This window comes from Phocoena sinus, chromosome 16, assembly GCF_008692025.1.
Source record: "Phocoena sinus isolate mPhoSin1 chromosome 16, mPhoSin1.pri, whole genome shotgun sequence".
NCBI classification, from domain to species: Eukaryota; Metazoa; Chordata; class Mammalia; order Artiodactyla; family Phocoenidae; genus Phocoena; species Phocoena sinus.
In genome coordinates, this window is record NC_045778.1 from 46959504 (window position 1) to 46978919 (window position 19416).

At 35.6% G+C, this 19416-nt stretch overlaps 1 protein-coding gene across 1 annotated transcript in view; it reads right to left on the reverse strand.

The window, feature by feature from the left end:
• The window catches only part of ATAD1 (ATPase family AAA domain containing 1), a 60136-nt gene that overhangs the window by 2893 nt on the left and 37827 nt on the right, over positions 1 to 19416 (reverse strand). The window contains exons 7-10 of the mRNA XM_032608908.1: positions 17273 to 17362; positions 14197 to 14247; positions 6183 to 6316; positions 1808 to 4405 (exon numbers count right to left, since the gene is read on the reverse strand). Of these exons, the coding sequence (XP_032464799.1) occupies positions 4285 to 4405; positions 6183 to 6316; positions 14197 to 14247; positions 17273 to 17362 (396 nt within the window). The 3' untranslated portion in view covers positions 1808 to 4284. The remainder of the gene's footprint in view (positions 1 to 1807; positions 4406 to 6182; positions 6317 to 14196; positions 14248 to 17272; positions 17363 to 19416) is intronic.

Here is a 19416-nt window from a genome sequence, read left to right on the forward strand (position 1 = left end):
CCTCTCACTGTTGTGGCCTCTCCTGTTGCGGAGCACAGGCTCCAGACGTGCAGGCTCAGCGGCCATGGCTCACGGGCCTAGCCGCTCCGCGGCATGTGGGATCTTCCCGGACCAGGGCACGATCCCGTGTCCCCTGCATCAGCAGGCAGACTCTCAACCGCTGCGCCACCAGGGAAGCCCTAGAGCTGTAACTTTTGACAACATGGATGGACTGAGAGATTGTCATATTAAGTGAAGTCAGACAGAGAAAGACAAATATATCACTTCTATGTAGAATCTAAAAAACAAATGAACTTATTTACGAAACAGAAACACGCACAGACAGAGAAAACAAACTTACAGTTACCAAAGGGGAAAGGGTGGGGGGGAGGGATAAATCAGGAGTTTGAGATTAACATATACACACTATATATAAAATAGATAAACAAGAACCTACTGTAATGGAATATTACGCAGCCATAAAAAGAAACGAAATTGAGTTATTTGTAGTGAGGTGGATGGACCTAGAGTCTGTCATACAGAGTGAAATAAGTCAGAAAGAGAAAAATAAATACCGTACGCTAACACATATATATGAAATCAAAAAAAAATTTTTAAAAGTTATGAAGAACCTAGGGGCAGGACAGGAATAAAGACACAGATGTAGAGAATGGACTTGAGGACACAGGGAGGGGGAAGGGTAAGCTGGGACAAAGTGAGAGAGTGCATGGACTTATACACTACCAAATGTAAAACAGATAGCTAATGGGAAGTAGCCGCATAGCACAGGGAGATCAGCTCGGTGCTTTGTGACCACCTAGAGGGGTGGGATAGGGAGGGTGGGAGAGAGATGCAAGAGGGAGGAGATATGGGGATATATGTATATGTATAGCTGATTTACTTTGTTATAAAGCAGAAACTAACACACCACTGTAAAGCAATTACACTCCAATAAAGATGTTAAAAAAAAAAATTGAACCTACTGTATAGCACAGGGAACTATATTCAAAATCTTATAATAACCTATAATGGAAAAGAATCTGAAAAAGATTTTATATATATATAAAATACATAAATATATAAAAAAGATTTATATATATTTATATATACACATACATATCTGAGTCACTTTGCTGTTCACCTGAAACTAACACAACATTGCAAATCAACTATACTTCAATTAAAAAGAGAGAGAGAGAGAGAGCGTGAGCTGTAACTTCTGAGACGATTAGGGAACTCTATCTTTGATAACTAAATTTATAACGATTTCAGTAATGAAGGCTCTCTAAATATTCTATCAGCTCTAAATGGAATGATTCTATGGCTTTATTTGAGGCTTCCAGTTGGTGCTGGGATTTTAGCCATGCAGGATATATGCTTAGCATATCAGAATTCTATTCAATATTCTGACCTTAAGAGAAGCTAAAAAGAGAATTATAAAATATACATCATCGAATTCATTTCCTTTATCCAGAAGAAGCTGTAACCTTTGTCCACAAATAAAACAATTCTAGTTTAAAAAAGAAAAATTCCTACCAACGGAATTCCTACCATTTTTATTCAGGCACACTCAAAGCTTGAGACATCCTAGACTCCAAACCTTCAAGTTATAGCTACTAAGATATTAGATTATTGTGGTCATATAGAATATTTAGATTACTCCAATCCAGCTATTGATAACATGGTGAATTCTGCATCACCCTGCAGGTGCAGGGTTGAATGAGAAAGGAGATAAATTGGAAAGGGGATACTGAATTGATTCAAATATTGAGTTTCTAAACTCTATTTTTAAAAGGGCAAGGAATAGTTTGAAACATATCAGACTTACCAGATGTCTTCCAACAATGAGGCTTTTAGAGCAACATCACAGGTGATCATTTCATCTCAATCCCTAGAGTAGAGATCTAGGGATCATGGAAATAGTTTAAGCATGGAGAATACTTAAAAATTGAGCATGGTCAAACAGATGAGTACATCAGTGTGTAAAAGCAATAAAATAATGTGATAGCAAACATCTGAACAGTACTATGGAAGGCACTATGCTACGTGCCTTACATACGTCATCTCATTACACACCCTATAAGATGAGTGCCACTGTCACTCCATTTTATAAATGAGGAACTGAGTCTCATTAAGTTACGTGTCTAGTCCACGTATACACAGTTAATTAATAGGGAGCCTGGATTTAAACTCAGGCAGTCTAACTCTAGATCCAGTACTTTTCACTGTTAGCCAAAATGAAATACCTTAGAACCTAGAATCCAATGCATGCCAAAAGCTTACATCAAACATGTCTACAGCAAAGGATATATAACACTAAATGTTCCTTAAAATCATAAAGTTGCCTCAATTACTTTAAGATATTAAGATGCCTAGATGAGTCGTGTTGTTGGCTTTCGTTTATTTCTCTAACTTCATTTGATGATTCAAACTATGATAAATTTAACTACTACTATTGGATATTCTGAATTTAAAAGAAGATAAAAAGAAAGGACATGAAGAGAGATATGTCACTCCTATCTTTGATCAGTATGCCATCAGATTAAAATTAAATGACTACTGAAGTTCATACTAAAACAAAATAATGGTTATATACTAGAATGTATGCTATAAAAGTTACACAGCAAGATGAAAACAGTCCAAGGGCAAGTTTTATAAACCAAAACAACCCCAGAAAATTTTACATAACTGAAGAAGACAAAGGAGTAAGTAGAGAAAACTCAATTAAGAGGGACCTCTTTATTACATATTTATAAAATAATAGTATAATATAGTTATTAAAAATGGAGATGAAATATTTTATTTTTGGTATCTTATGTTTTGCATTGAATTTTTCAATCATCTTCACAATTTTTCAAAACTTGAACCTCTACCCCACCCACCATTCAAAGAACAAATGAAGGACAAACTATCCAATGGGTTCTAGTGAGAGACTTAATATCAAAGAAATTAATCCAGTAGCTCATGAATTAAGATTGAGAATTTTCAAAGAAATACAATAAAAACAAAAATTCAGAAGGCACCTCAAGGTCATATTGTGCCATTTTCCTCATGCTGTGTGTTTAAGTGCCTATAACAGAATTCTGGTTAATGAAATTTTGGACAAAAAAAGTGTCATATTTTGTGCACACAGCATCAAATGACTACAGATACAATATGGGGATTCTGCTGTGCATATCTGTACTAAGTAGGGCATAATTTATAATATGCGAAGAAAAAAAATTTTAATTACAAAATGGGTATTTTTAGCACATTTAGTAACAGCTAGTTGTTTTAAACTATCATTTCATTTTTGATGACCAAATTATATGTGACCATAATTAAAGAACATATAATTTTAAAATAATACTAATAAACCACGGTTACAACAGAACTGTTACATTAAATGAAGAAAGGAAAGTCACATACATGTACTGCATGGCACTGAGGTTTTTCAAAGCCATTCTTTTGAAAGGCTTTCAGTCCACCTTCACATGTATCAGTTAAAAAAATGTCTCTACTCAGTGTGCTTGCAGAAGGAGATGAAGTCAGTTCTGATCACCCAAGTGGCTGACAAGCACTCAGTGCTGATCACTGAGCAAGTCTTTTGTCTGACTACCCTGACAACCATGACTGAGCCACATCTAAGTCTCTGATGCGGCAACTCCAACTATTCAACAGCACAGAAACACCTCAGAAACACAAAAAACCACAAACAACAACTGAAACAAGTGACAACTAGAAATGGCTGAATCACTGTACCTTTTAGACACAACCATTAACCTTAGTTTTGTGATATGCTATTTGGTACTTTTTGATTCAGTAGTTGGAGTAAAAAAAAGTTTCTGTATTCAAACCTATTTACAGAATGTCAATATAAAATGTGTGAATATATACATTTAATATACACACATGCACGCACGCGTGCGCGCGCACACACACACACACACACACACACACACTCACATATCTAGAAACCAGCACTTAGCCATGTCCCCAATTCTCACTAATGACTCAGTAAATCATTTGTTACTTTAAGACCAGCTTAGATGCTATAAGGCTGCAACATATGGCTAAAGAGGTCAAACACAAGCACCCACACTCAGGCTAATTAAATTGTTCCTCCTCATGATTTTCCACAAGTAGTAATACCATTTATATAACAACTATATCTCAATAACTTAGAATTCAGAGTATAAAACCAGTGTCATGAACATTTAACTCCCTCACTGTTTAAAGAACACTCCTCCTTCTGTTCTATTTCCACTAATGGTAAGAGGGCACACCAAACTGGATCACACTGAACTGTACAAATTATCTTTACTCTCAATCTAAACAAACGTGAGTTAAAACATTCTGAAATGCTGCATCCTTTGATTTCTTCATCTTTTCAATTGCCCGATGCAGGTCCTGTTGTTGCACAGGTCGAATTTCATCTTCATCATGGCTAAAATGCAAAAAAAAAAAAAACCCACCAAATAGTTTTAGAATACATCTTGCTAAAATATTTTACCAAGACTAAAAAATGAAGTCTCTTACATCCAAGACCCCAAAGACAACCACAATTTACAGCTTCACGTGAATTCTTCCAAGGAATTAATCTATGCATATAAATGTCTTAAGAGATTTTTAAAAAGCACTTACCAGCAAGAGGTAGGAAGCTAAAATGGCTGGCTATAAACATTATAGCTTGGTAACTAAAATCAGATACTTCACACTAAGAATATAAAGGTGTGAAAGTTGATCTGAATGGATTATAATTCTAATCAAGGATTCAAAAGTTATTCCCATTAAAACTGGAATTAAAAAGTAGCAGTCTTATCATGCATGTGTTTAGCTTTTGATAAACAAAACAAAATTCATTCCTACTAATAAAAACCAACCACTCTAAGTCCTCCCCACTTCAATAAGGAGAAAAATATGATCCAATATATAATATCTCCTTTGTAACCTATAAACACTCAGGAAAAATAATTCAGGGAAAAAGTTATGATAACCTAAGTCCATTACCCAGACTTTTTGCATTGAAATATAACATTTTCAGGGCTTTAAGGACAGCAGAAAAACAGAATTTTCATTAAAATAATTTATTTAAGTAAAATTTATTCATAGGGTTTTTTTTTTTTTCTCCTCTTAACATATACAAGAATAAAAATCTTCAGAAGATAGATTCTTGGCTACAGAGGTCAAAAGTATTCCCAATTTTAGTGCTAGAGTAGCTGGATTAATCTGGCAACAAATAAATGGAGTGACCCTCTCCACGAAGGGGCCCAAGGGAACACTGAAGATAGGTCCAGAACCAGTGCAGGCACAGCTCCAAGTTAACAGGGTAGCTTTCATGCAAACCTTTCTATACCAAGAGAAACCTTTTTTGGCAAAGCTTGCTAGGCAATACAATGTAATTAAACACATGAATAAGACAGGCAAATCCAGGTCACTTGGAATGAAAGCCTCAGGAGATGAAGAAGGGAAACTAAGAAACAATGGGGCAAGAGGTACAGAATTCATTCGACACAAGCCCCCAAAAGTACACTGGTTTGCTAAGAGTCACGTTAGAAGGTTGATATTTTGAACAGGGGCTTAGAAATGCAGGGTTATACTGGTTCAGGGCAAGCGGCCTTATGGGAAACACAGGACTTTTGTTCATCAGAGCTGCATTATTCCATATTCCAGTTCACTAATACGGCTGGTACAAGATTGGTTTCTCAAGCTCAAGATACTTTGAAACTGGTTTCAAGTTTGCTGTAGGGACAAATGACTTCTTTTTTAGTAAATACATTATTAACAAGTTGAAGTCTAGTCCACAGCAATGTCCCCATAAATGTGAAATTTCTGGAAGACAAGGCACTCATTTCCATAATGTAGAAATTTAAAATACAAAAGCAATCCAGGGATACCAGAGCAGCTGTTTTCCTGGTAGAGATGGGTAAGCTTAAGTTTGTCAGCTTTCTGTAACCCAGCTCATGGATTTCCAGTAGAAATTCAGCTTTTACTTCTTGCTCTTCATTTCAGATGCTTCCCAAAACCACCCTCCCTTGCAAATTCATTTCCAGAATTCTCCTTCAGAAAAAAGGCAGTAAATAACGTTAGGGGAATTTTAAATTCCAATCTACCTTTTTATTCCATAAGCAGAGTTGGTATTATAAAGCAAAATAAAAGGAACTATCCCAAAAGCTCTAAAAGGGTTTGACAAATATTAAGAGATCAACTCTAAATACACATACCTTTCTTCTGATGTAGAATTAACATATTCCCTGACACAGAGGAGGGCAGCATCTCGACACATCTCCTTTAGGTCACTTCCTGAAAACCCATCAGTTTCCTGGGCAACTTCCAGCAGGTCCACATGCCTATCCACCTTAAATAAATATAAAACATGCTTTAAAAAAAATGTAAAATATACTGCAAAAGATATATCCAAACATTCTCAGAATTAAAGAAAGTTAAGCATATTGGAACAGCATGGGAGGAGAATCAATAGATAGTATTTTCAGTCTCTAGAAGTTTTCTTTTTTTAACCATAAAAGCTTAAAATTTGACATCTAATTTTCAGTAATTGTCATTATGACCAAAACATAAATAAGTCTTACTAGATATATCACAGAGTGATGGGGAAGAATAGGCATTCGAATATTGCTGGATTGACTTTGGTGCCTCTTAGGAAGGTCCCACTTTGACACTTCTTTATAATATAGTCAACATACTTGGCAAATAGCCTGGATCATTAAGTCCTGAGACTTGATTTTTGTAATATTATGATATTACAAAAATCATATTCTACTAAAATATTCTAACCCTCATTTTAACTGTACTGCTTTGATATTCTACTACCTCAACACTAATTCAGCACCTATGGTTTTGCTCCCCAACCTAAGCTTATACAGTCAAGCCAATTAAGTGATCCTCCTGGGCACATAACAGACTTGGGATAGTTAAAAGCTGATATGTAGCTTAAGAAGAGAAAATGAGAAAGAAAAAAATTAATTATAGTAACTACCCTGTATTAAATGATTCCTATATTTCATTTGCTGTATTAAGTACTTTTCATGGAGTATTCTCATTTAATCCTGACAGGGAAGTATTCTCATTTTCGTTTACAGAACATAGTAAAACCTGCAGAGGTTAAATAAATTGCCCAAGGTCACACCATTGCCAGAGCCAGGGTTTGAACACAATGCAGTAAAGATCCAGCTGTATTTTTTCCCCCAAATAGCTAACCGTTTGTCTTAACATTTATTTTCCCCAAGTTGACTGGAAATGATATCTTCATTTGTTACTAAATTCCCATTTGTCTTTATGGAAGACCCTGGTGTAACTCTACACAAGGACAAGAGACTTGGAGGTAAGACAACACGGGATCTACTGTTAACTCTGCAACTGTGACCTCACATGACAGTGTTCTCAGTCCTAAATGTGGAGATTAAATAAAGAGAAATCACATATTCTTTGATAAAAAGAAAACTGCACCCAGAAGGTAGGTGTGGAACAGGCAAGGAAAATGGTAAACTACATATAGATAAATCTAAGCTTTAATATATAAAAACAGTAATAATAATCATTTAATTTGGGGTAAAGAACTAAGTAGCACTAAAAGAGAATGTGTACCTTCCAAATGACTAGAGGAAGAGGGAAAAAGGAATGAAGAACACAAGAGCAACACTAAAGAACGAAGGACGGGTGGGGAGGTAGGGGAACTGGAGGGGGAAAGGGGAAGGTGTGGGCAGGGGGTGGGTGGGGGGAGTCCAGGGAGGAAAAAAAAAGCATAATACATGGAAAGCACTAAAATAAAAAAGAACAAATGCAAATTTATCAGTAATCACCACAAACACAAACAGAAATCATTACATAATGATAAAAAATAATTCACCAGAAAAATATAACAAATGGACAAACCTGCAACAATACTGGGAGATTTGTAACAACAATACTGGGGATATAAGACGATAAGTTCCTAGGGCTAGTTATAGTTAGAATCTGTGATCTAATGTACAAACATAAAAGCTGACCAACTGATTACAGGCATTCTGTATAATCTGGATATTAGTCCTTTGTTGGTTATAGGGTTGCAAATGTTTTCCCTGTGACATGTTCTTGGACTTTGTTCACGGTATCTTGTCATACTTCAAGAAGCCTTAAGTCTGATTACAGTCAGACTTTTCTATTCTCTTTGTAGTTTAAACTTTTTTGTGTGCCTCAGAAACTCACTTTCTCTATAGTTTGTAACAGTGAAAGAGAAAAAATAACCTACACCTGTACCTGTATTATGTATCTATCCACAAACATTTATGGAACTGATACACACAACGAACTTCAGGACAGTGCTGAGAGTTCTCCACAGCAGAATACCAACGATGGTGTGGGGTGAGGGAGCGGGGGAGGGGCCGACATGAAGCAAAATATATTAAGATCGGGCTTCCCTGGTGGCGCAGTGGTTGAGAGTCCGCCTGCCGACGCAGGGGACACGGGTTCGTGCCCCAGTCCGGGAAGATCCCACATGCCGCAGAGCGGCTAGGCCCGTGAGCCATGGCCGCTAAGCCTGCGTGTCCGGAGCCTGTGCTCCACAACAGGAGAGGCCACAACAGTGACAGGCCCGCGTACCGCAAAAATAAAATATATATTAAGATCACCTTTTAAATCCAGGTGCTAGATTTAAAGTTATTTGTGTGTATGTCTAAAATAAAAGACCTTCCAAATTATTCTCCGAGATGTTAAAAATTAGTCCTCCTCCCTCAAAAAATCAACGCCTCCACCCTATCCTTTGCCTTCTCCTTTGTTGGGCCACACTATGTTCTAATTACTCACAAATCTTGTGCATGACAGGGTGATAAAGTCACAAAGATGAACAAAACAAGTATAAGAAAAGAATAAACAGAAAATTCCAGTCATTGGGGGAGAAAGATTAGTAAACAGAGATAGCATTCCATAATGGTTAAGAGAAAGGCTCCATCACTACTTTGCTATGTAAACCTGGGTAACTCATTATATAACTTCTCTGGATTTCAGTATCCAGAGACGTGTAAAAGAGTACTAATATGTACTGCCTAGATGAATTGAGGATTAAATAAAACGATGTGTATCTGACCACAATGCTTGGCATACAGCAAGCACTCTAAAAGCAGCCCTTTTTATTTTAAGATAATGGCTCTAGATAAACCGTGAAGTAACGAGAATTATTTTTATTAGGCAAGTATGAAGGCAATTCCCAAGTTAAAAAAAGGTTTTGAGTACTGGGAGCAAAATAGGAATAAATTAATGAACGTCCAAAATAGCTTGAAAGAATAGCACTTATTTGTGTGCGGTTATTCACTATATCTGCCATTGACTGTACACTGCATGATAATCAAAGCATTTTACATATATTATTTAATTTAAATTCTCAAACCGACTCTATGAGATTGTTGGCATTATCTCCGATTTCCAAGTGAGAAAATGAGGCACAGAGATGCTAACAATATTTGCTCAAGGTTACACAGCAGGAAATGGTCAAGCCAGAATGGGATCCTCAGGTCTGTCTCCTAAACCCATGCTTGTTAACTATTCCCGCTGTTCCAGAAAATATATAAATTCAGGTTAGTCTGTATAGGGAACAAAAACTATCCTTACTGCAGTGTCAGACATGATACTTGTTTAGATATAAATGTTATTAGTTCTAATTCTTTCATACTTAAGACGTTAAGCCCAAACCAGTATACTATCTTTTTTAAATGAGTGGGTTTTGTTAAGGATCTATCAATAAAGAATTGTGAAAGACTGAAAAACAGTATCATTTCAAAAGCTTCATTCTTTTCTTCAGAGAAGAAAAAACTCAAAATATAAAAGTCTAGCCATCTGTTTGCATCAAAAACTCTAATTCTGCTCAGGAACGTATACGCATGATAATGCTCATCTTATTAAATAAATGTGTGCTACTGATTTGAGGCATCTTTTAACAAAATTACATTAATTTCTTTCATATTCCATTGAAGTAACAATATGCCTCCAGCATATAAATACCAGCTAGTAGGAAATGAGACATTCCCATGTCAACAATTATCCAGAGAGCACTCATATTCTGCATCATAAAACTGATTAGACACTAATTTTTTGTACTTTCATAAATAAGAAACAGAATGCTAAAAATTGTACTAATGACAAATGTAATTCTGAAAGAATTTCCAAAGATACTACTGTTTAAAAAAAGCAGGACACTAAAATCAAAGTTTAAATTAGGCATAATGAGTAGTGTCTTAAATTTAAATGCTAAAGTTTAATGGCCTGTGTAAAGTATGGCTATCATACGAGACAAAGACCTTACATCTCATAATTTACATTCATCATCTATATATCAATGACCTATATCACGTATGTTTACACTGGACCACATATATGGGGTTCAAAAATGTTAACTTCCAGCCACACTTCATTAAAAATTTTTTTAAATAACTGTATTAGTTAACCTGAAGTCTCCACAAAATTGTTCACAACTACCTTGTAATGCCTGTTAAACTTCTAGCCACATCACAGCCATTCTAATTCAGAAGATCTTGTGAACTCATTTAATCCCCTTTGTTTTCTTCTCTGTTCATCAATGCCTATCCTTATCAAAGGTTGACCAATGGAGCCTGTTTTATCTAAACAGTACTACAACTACACAATGTCTTCTTGAAAGCAGTAAACAAATATTCAGTTAAAAGGCAAAATGTAATTTGTTGATTTCTCATTCATGGAGGACAGGAGTTCCTTACCCAGAATATATGAAAGGTTTTAGGAATTTCCCTGAAACTATACAAAACATTTCAAGTATAAACGCAGTTTTTAAAGGAAAGATGACATAGCTTTATCTCTTTATTAAAGGGCTCTATGATCCCCAAAATGGTTAGTAACCAATGATCTAATCTCTGTAATTTGTTAGACACTTTAAACGTTAGCAAATAGCATATATGTTACTTTGATATATTGTAAAGAAATAAACGAACAGAACACCACTGAAAGATACAAGACTTGAACAACCAGAAAGACATAAATGCTTCTGGAGAAAGAGTCAACATCAAACATACCTTAATTCTCTTAAATTATGATCCACCAAAAACACGAGTGTTTGTTTTTTTTCTTGAATAAGACAAATTAATTTAAAATTCATACAGAAAAAATAGCATACCAAGAAACTGTGGGCTGGGGAACACCAAGAGGTGTCTAGCCCTACCTGATATTAAAACTTACAAGACCTTAATAATTAAGAGTGTGGTGGGGACTTCCTTGGTGGCGCAGTGGTTAAGAATCCACCTGCCAATGCAGGGGACACGGGTTTGTGCCCTGGTCCAGGAAGATCCCACATGCCGTGGAGCAACTAAGCCCGTGAGCCACAACTACTGAGCCTGTGCTCTAGAGCCCACGAGGCATGACTACTGAGTCCACGTGCCACAACTACTGAAGCCTGAGCACCTACAGCCCGTGCTCCACAACAAGAGAAGCCACTGCAAAGAGAAGCCTGCACACCACAACGAAGAGTAGCCCCCGCTCGCCGCAACGAAGACCCAACGCAGCCAAAAACAGAAAAAAAAAAAAAGAGTGTGGTGCTGGTGAATAAACACAGAAAAGACCAATGACCTGAATTCAAAGTCCAGAAACATAGCCAATACACACGAGAATTTAGTATATGATAAAGGTGGCTTCTGTAATGAGGAAAGGATGGACTATTCCAAAAAATGGTGTTGGACAACTGGGTATCCATTTGGAAAAACAAAAGCAAAATTCAATTCATAGCACACATCATACATCTGGATAAATACCAATTATAGCAAAGATTTAAACGTAAACCATAAAACCATAATGGACATCCAGATATTATGTATCTCCTAATGAAAGAATATAATTCTACCCAAGAAGTAGTCCTCTCTCCAACTGAACCTAATCTCATCCAGTCTTTTGATCCAACTACCAATTTTAGAGGAATTACTGCTCCTTGTATAATCAGCAAAATTCAGACTATGGAAAAATTTGGACAAACCTAACGTGGTTTTTTCAACAAATAAATTGAAAGGGGAAGAGGGAAAGGACAAGAGACATGAAGGGAGAATCTATTGTCTATAGATTAAAAGAGATTTAAAATCGGAAATAATTGAAAAATTACAAACTTTATATGGATCCTGAGTCAAACAAAAACATGGTTTTAAAAAAAAGACATTTAGGAGACAACTAGAAATTTGAAGAGACTAGAAATTCAATGATAGTAACAAATTTATGTCATTTTTTGCTTAAGTATAACAATGGTAATGAGGTTAGGTTAAATAAAGAAAAGAATCCTTCCTTTTAGAGCTATAACTAAAATATTTACAGATGAGAAATGATGGGAAAACATGGGAGGTAAGGAAGTAGATAGGGTATGGATGAAGCAGAATTAGCCATGGGATGATGGTGATTCAAGGAAGCATGAAAACCACTGAAATATAAATATGCCTCACTACGGGAAGCTATCTGGTTTCTTAATTTAGATAGCAAGTTCAAATAGAGTTTACATATGAAATTTATGATAGTGAGGAATACCATGTTATTAAAATATACTTGGTTACAGAGTTTTGGAAAAACAAGTAGCAAGAGCTGGAGAATATGGAAACTTCCTTTACAAACATGGTAGTGGAAAAGGACTTTTAATTTAGATCAAAACTTAGAAGCCATAAAGGGGGGAAAAATCCAGTAAAATCAAGACAAACTAGGAAAAAATATTTTCAAATCATATAAACAAAGGGCAAATCTCCCTAATACATTAGAGTTCCAATAGAAAAATAGGCAGAGAATATGAACAGGTATTTCACACACACACACACACACAAATTCTAGAGGCTCTTAAACATATACTGCTCATTTCATCCCTGAATGTAAATTAAAACTATAATGAGATACCATTTTCTACCTATCATGTTGGCACAAAGTTTCATAACATTCTGTTGGCAAGGCTATAGGGCAAGAGGCACTCTAACACTGCTGATATAAGAGTAAACTGGGGGACTTCCCTGGTGGTGCAGTGGTTAAGAATCCACCTGCCAATGTAGGGTTCAATCCCTGGTCCAGGAAGATCCCACATGCCTGTGCGGCTCAACCGTTGACCCTGCGCTCTAGAGCCTGCGAGCCACTACTGAGCCTGCGTGCCACAACTACTGAAGCCCACGCACCTAGAGCCTGTGCTCTGCAACAAGAGAAGCCACTGCAAAGAGAAACCCATGCACCGCAACGAAGAGTGGTCCCCACTTGCCGCAACTAGAGAAAGCCTGTGCACAGCAACGAAGACTCACGCAGCCAAAAATAAAAATAAATTTTTTTCAAAAGAGTAAATTGGTATGAAGAATTTGGCAACTACTACCAAAATTATAAATATCACACCCTTTGATCTGGCAATTTTTCTTCTGGAAAATTCACCCTACTAATATTCCTGGCACAAGTGTGAAATGACGTATGTACAAGGTTATTCAATGCAGCATTTTTATAGTAGTGAAAGACTGGAATCAACCCAAATGTCCTTCAATGTGTCACTGATTAAATAAATTATTATATATCCATATAATGGAATCCTATGCAGTGCAAAAGAAAAGAAAAAAGAGAGAGAGAGAACAGAACGAGAAAACCATATGCTAATATGGAATCTCAAAAATAAGAGAAAAGAGCAACAGAGAACACTGGATATGGTTTATTAATATGGCTTATGTAGAAAAGGGGAGAGGAGTAACATTACATTCTAATTTGCTTGTATAGGAATAACACCACCTGAAAAGATACAGAAGAAATATAAGGGAGATATGAGACTTTTCCCTGTATACCATTTAATATATGTATTTTAATTTCTGAAACGTGACTATACCACCTATTTTTAAAATACAAATGATTGAAGCTTTTGATTATCGTACCTTCTTAATTCTAAATTCCAACTTCAAAAACTATTGCAATTAAATAAAACCCCAAACCTCCCCATACTTCTCTGCAAAAACAAATGTATCTTACATAACAGGAAACCAGTCTGAAAACTATCAAAGAGGATTTTAATCTGTAGATATGAAAACACATGGCTTTTTAAAAAGCAAATTACCTTTAATTAGTTCAAATATGCCGTAATAATTGAGTTGTATGAGCAGCCAAGAGTTACAGTAATTTACAAGTTGAAAGCTACATTATTCCCAGGTTCCTTTTTCATTTTTGTCTAAAATGATTTTATGAACATAAATATTTTTATATTTATAGGATGGGGAAAAAATGTAATTTTCTACTTACATTTTCATTTTTCAAGATGAGTTTCAGGATTGCTTCTCTTTGTTTTAGAGCCTAAAAGCAGGATAATTTCCAGTTAGCATTTTTTAAAAAAAGGATCAACTAATTTTCCTAATATTTCTTCCTTTCCTTGTAAACTACCTGACAATACCTATAAGAAATGACAGAAACTCTGACAGGTCATGGAAACTTTTGACTAAAGCAAGGTCTAGATTCTAGACTCTAGATTAATCATTTGTGGTTGTCTTACTGAAGTGTATCTTCTTATTCTGAATCCCCAGTGCCTAGTACCATATCTGGAAAATAACATGCCCTTAAATGTTTCTTGAGTGAGTAAATGAATTCCTATGACTACCAATGTCTTTCCTCTACAGCTCTGCAAATCTCCTTTTCGTAATTTAGGAAACTTCTGAAAACTCACTGCTGCCATAAAATTTTTTATCAGTAACTGGAAGAGACCGCAATAATAACTGCTTGGTTCTTCCATTTAGCATGTAACTTCCATGTCAACTAATTTATATTAGTGAATTTTATTTAGTGTTAATAGCATATTAGTTTATATGCTTCTATACTCCCCCTGCAGCAATGCTTCATATTACTAGAGAATAGAAGCTTTTATAGAATACCTTACATATACAGTAAATATGAATGCTTTTAAAGATTATTATGGCTGAACTCATCCCTATTCCCACAACCACTGAAAAAAACAGAGCCAGTTACAATGAGTACCAAATTAAATGATCTGAAAAACAAAACCAAACTGCTGTTTCTGTAATTCAAATGTGTTAAGTATGAAGGTTAATTTGGTATGATAGGCAATCACCAGCAGGTACTTTTTGTTAATAAGCATTTAACTTGGAAAGGAGTTTTAAGGTAAGGTTAATCATACACTTTGTTTTTTTTCGTTGTTTTTTTTGTGTTTTTTTTTCGGTATGCGGGCCTCTCACTGTTGTGGCCTCTCCCGCTGCGGAGCACAGACTCCGGACGCGCAGGCTCAGCGGCCATGGCTCACGGGCCCAGCCACTCCGCAGCATGTGGGATCTTCCTGGACCGGGGCATGAACCCATATCCCCTGCATTGGCAGGCGGACTCTCAACCACTGCGCCACCAGGGAAGCCCCATACACTTTGTTATCATAGTTAAACAGTAAGAAAAAAAATTATCCTATAAACTGTGTCTGTGTGTTCACTAAAAACAGAATGAAGAGGGGGATTATAAAAATCCCAGTTTCTACATTACAGGTACGCAAATTTATGACAAATTTGAAAAAATCTTTTACAACCTATTTTGAACTCATACAAAAATATATTAAACTTGCAACTTTAGTAAAGGCTACTTTCCATGCTGTTGTACCCTATGTTCTATTCTACTGTACATCAAAACCCTTTGTTTGCTCTTAGACTATAAGCAGAGATTCTATCAATATAATCTTTACCTTCAGAACCACTGAGGTGAACTGATTATCTCTAAAAATATTCTGATGTCTTGGTAACAAAATAAGATCAAATATCTTGTGTGAAGCATACAAAGTTTATCTAATCCTTCAGCAGTCAGCCTTTCCAGCCTCATCCCCACCTACTTTCCTTGATGCCCCCTAAGTGAACTATCCCCAGAAGTCACCATTAAATATGTGCTTCCACACCTCCTTGCCTTTCTTTATTCTGGTAGAAAAGCATTTCTCTGCTTCACTTGACTGTCAAATTGCTACCATCTTTCATCCTTCAAGGTCCAGCTCAATTCTGTAGGTTTCACTAACTCCTCAGACAGAATTATGTTTTCATCATCATCTCAGGTCCTCACAGTTCTTTAAGCATACTTTTGTAAAGTACACTTTTTTTTTTTTTGGCCACGTGCCACACAGGATATCTTAGTTCCCCAACCAGGGATCGAACCCACGCCCACTGCAATGGAAGCATGGAGTCTTAACCACTGGACCGCCAGGGAAGTCCCCATTTTACATTACTTATTTTTGTGTCCGGCTCCCCTGCAATACAGAGTTCTTTTAGGACGGGGCCACGTTCTATTCACCAGAGCCTGGCAGGTGTCTGACACATATTAATGCTCAATAAATATTAGTCATACTAAGTACATTTTCTAGTCTCCTATATCACATTAAAAAATCTCTGCACCGAACCATCAGGTAGATTTTCTAACAGACTGCCTAAGTAAATGTATACCCTCAGAGGAATCAGAGGCTGCAGCTGCAGCGAAGAGCCAGCCAGAGTAACTGTGCAGAGGCCATAGCCACCAATTTCAGGAAACCATGTTTACTGCTACAAACTGTTAAGCTGAAGAATATAAAATGGGACAAATATTTTTAGGCCAGAGATTTTAATTTTGAAAGAAGTGACAGTGTAAGTTCTTCTACATAGCAATATATGTGACATGCTGATTTTATGGTGCATATAGTCTATTACTAACCCTGTTTGTTTTTTTCTCCTTTAATCTAAAAGCAAACAAAATTCAGGATCTAGGGATTTTGTGCAAAAAAGTATCAAGTTTTAATCCTCTACTTGAGGGTACTTTTAACTAGCAAAAAAGAATGCTAGAAGAAGATACTACCAGTTCAACACCACCCTCACATTTGCATTCTTATGTTAAAGTGTAATATCATAGCTACTAGTTAATCATTAATCCTGCCACAGGAAAGCACTGCCAATAATTAATCAAATAAATACCAGGTGTTCTTCCTGTCAGGCCTTCAGAATGGTTCTTTAACCCTAAAACCCTAATTTCATCATATCCTAAACCAAAACTATAATTTACATTTTCTTATGTATCTTCCATAGATAACTTTGCTGCATTCTAAAGAAAATCACTGAAGTGTCTAGACAAACTTGAGGTAATGAGATACTTTGAAGAGAAGCAAATAACATTGATCTTAGGAAAGAAAAATTTAAAAAGCAAGAAAAGGAGTGGAAAGGACAAAAGTAATTAGGGGGATTCTTGCCCTATTCCTTCCCTGCCTGTCATAAATAATAAGTCTTATTTTTTAATCATTCCCTTTGTGAAATCACAGATAAAGACATGTAAAAAAGCAAATATTTAACTGTTCATAATATCAATCAAATCCACCTACAGGCTGGTTTATATGAAATCTCGTAGGCATTCTTCTCATTATAGCTGAGTCAAGATCCTGAGGACGATTAGTAGCTCCCATCACTATGACCTAAATATATAAAGAAAACAAAGGTATTAAATATACCAGTAATACTCCTTTCAGGTTGTTATTACTAGGGCTTAGAAGATATAGAAAATTAAGTGGGGTTTAAACTAAATCTTCTATAGGAAATCTGATTGTAATCTAGTATTACTCAAATATTTATAGATATAAATCAGTTAATCCTAAATACATCAAATGATAGCAAAGCTGGTAAGCCTGATGTATTTCGCCAGACTTCTAGTAACTAAAATAATACACTATTCAGTTACTGAGGAATCATAAAATTTTTTTAAAAACTATTGTATTTTGCAAAATATGGTTACTCAGTGGCTACATGTTGAATAACTTAAAGCTATTTATGTTACAGCTTGGGAGTATATATGAGGGGACTACTTCAAGTCCTTTAATAATATTAAGGAGAGAATCATTTCCCCTACCAGAATCTGAGGATTCTGGTAATAGTAATAGAGATCATCTATTTTTTCCTCTGGATTTCACATCATCATTTCATGGCACTATCAGCACTGCAGGTGACATCTTTTCAGCACTAATAAAACCTCAAGCAATCCAATTTTAAACAAGGGCAACAGAATAAAAGCAAACATCAAAATGCTGGGTAGAATGCTAAAAAAAAAAAGAAGAAAAAAAATTGCTGGCGGCCCCGCCAGCCTCTGGGTCTATGCCACTTATTTATAAAGAACGTAGAGACGAAAAATCAACACGAATAAAGACAAAGATATACAAAACTATTTAATTTCTGAACGGCTTCAATATTACCATTATTGTTGATATTTCTGTATAATATATAAGCACACATCTATTATCCAAAATGAAATTTATTGGTATTCTAAGGAAAACTTTTATTTCAGCCTAAGAGGTCTTAGATTTCTGAAATAATCTGAAATCTAACTCCAGAACAACATGTTGAAAAATACACTAACTCTCATATTCTACTTTTTTTTTTTTTTAGGCTATGCTGTGCAGCATGTGGGATCTTAGTTCCCAGACTAGGGATCGAACCCGTGCCCCCTGCATTGGGAGTGCAGCATCTTAACCACTGGACTGCCAGGGAAGTTCCTTATATTCTACTTCTACTCTTTACATTTAACATTACTCAACTGCCAAATTACTTTCAATTAACTGTGAGAGGTTGCCACCTAGAGGGAAAAAATATACATACAAATTTGAGAAATAGTTCCATAATATAATGCAATTTTGTATTTGGGTCAAGTGATCCTGAAGTCAAAATATTAATGGTCTTACCTGTTTTTCTCTACTGACTTTCTACAACTCTATAGAATTAATAAGGAAAATTTCTACCTAATGTAAAACAAAGTCTTTAAAAGTGATCAAATGAATTAACTGTATAAGATAAAGGATGAATATAGTATATTTTGAGATAGAGTATTCATTAGATATTAAAAGAGAGTTCAAAGTGATATGCAAGCTTGTTGAAGACTGATCATATTATGTTGCAGAGAATCACAAAAAGCACTGTGGTTGAGTCAGCACCTGAAAAAAACTGAAAAAGGGGCTGTACTGTGAGAAACATTCTAGGTAAACAGCCTGAGACAAAACAAAAATCCATTATGAAACATGAAACACTAAAACTTAGGATCAAGGGATCCAGATAAATCTAGCACAACATGGCCTAATGAATTTATTTGGGGTGATAACAGATATTCACGATGAAAAAGCAAAGCAAGAGTGACTGACATCACTTAAAGAAGTAAATTTTAAGGAGTGATTTTAAGGGGCAAAAAAGATAACCTTTACACATATATTAACTCTATTTAGTGCAAATAAGCTAAAATTAAAAATGGGAAGCAACAGTAATTTTTTAGTATTTATGCAGCAAAATTAATGTACCTTTTAGGTATTAGGTAAGACTTCTAAAAATCTTTAAAACAAAATATTAAGATAAATTTTTTACCATTTCACATTTAAAACAATCAGATCTAAATATATGCCTCAAAAGCTGAACTATGTCAGTGAATACCCTAAAAATAATGTTAGCTTTTACGTCTCATGTCTCTCAAGATGAAGAATATATCATCGAC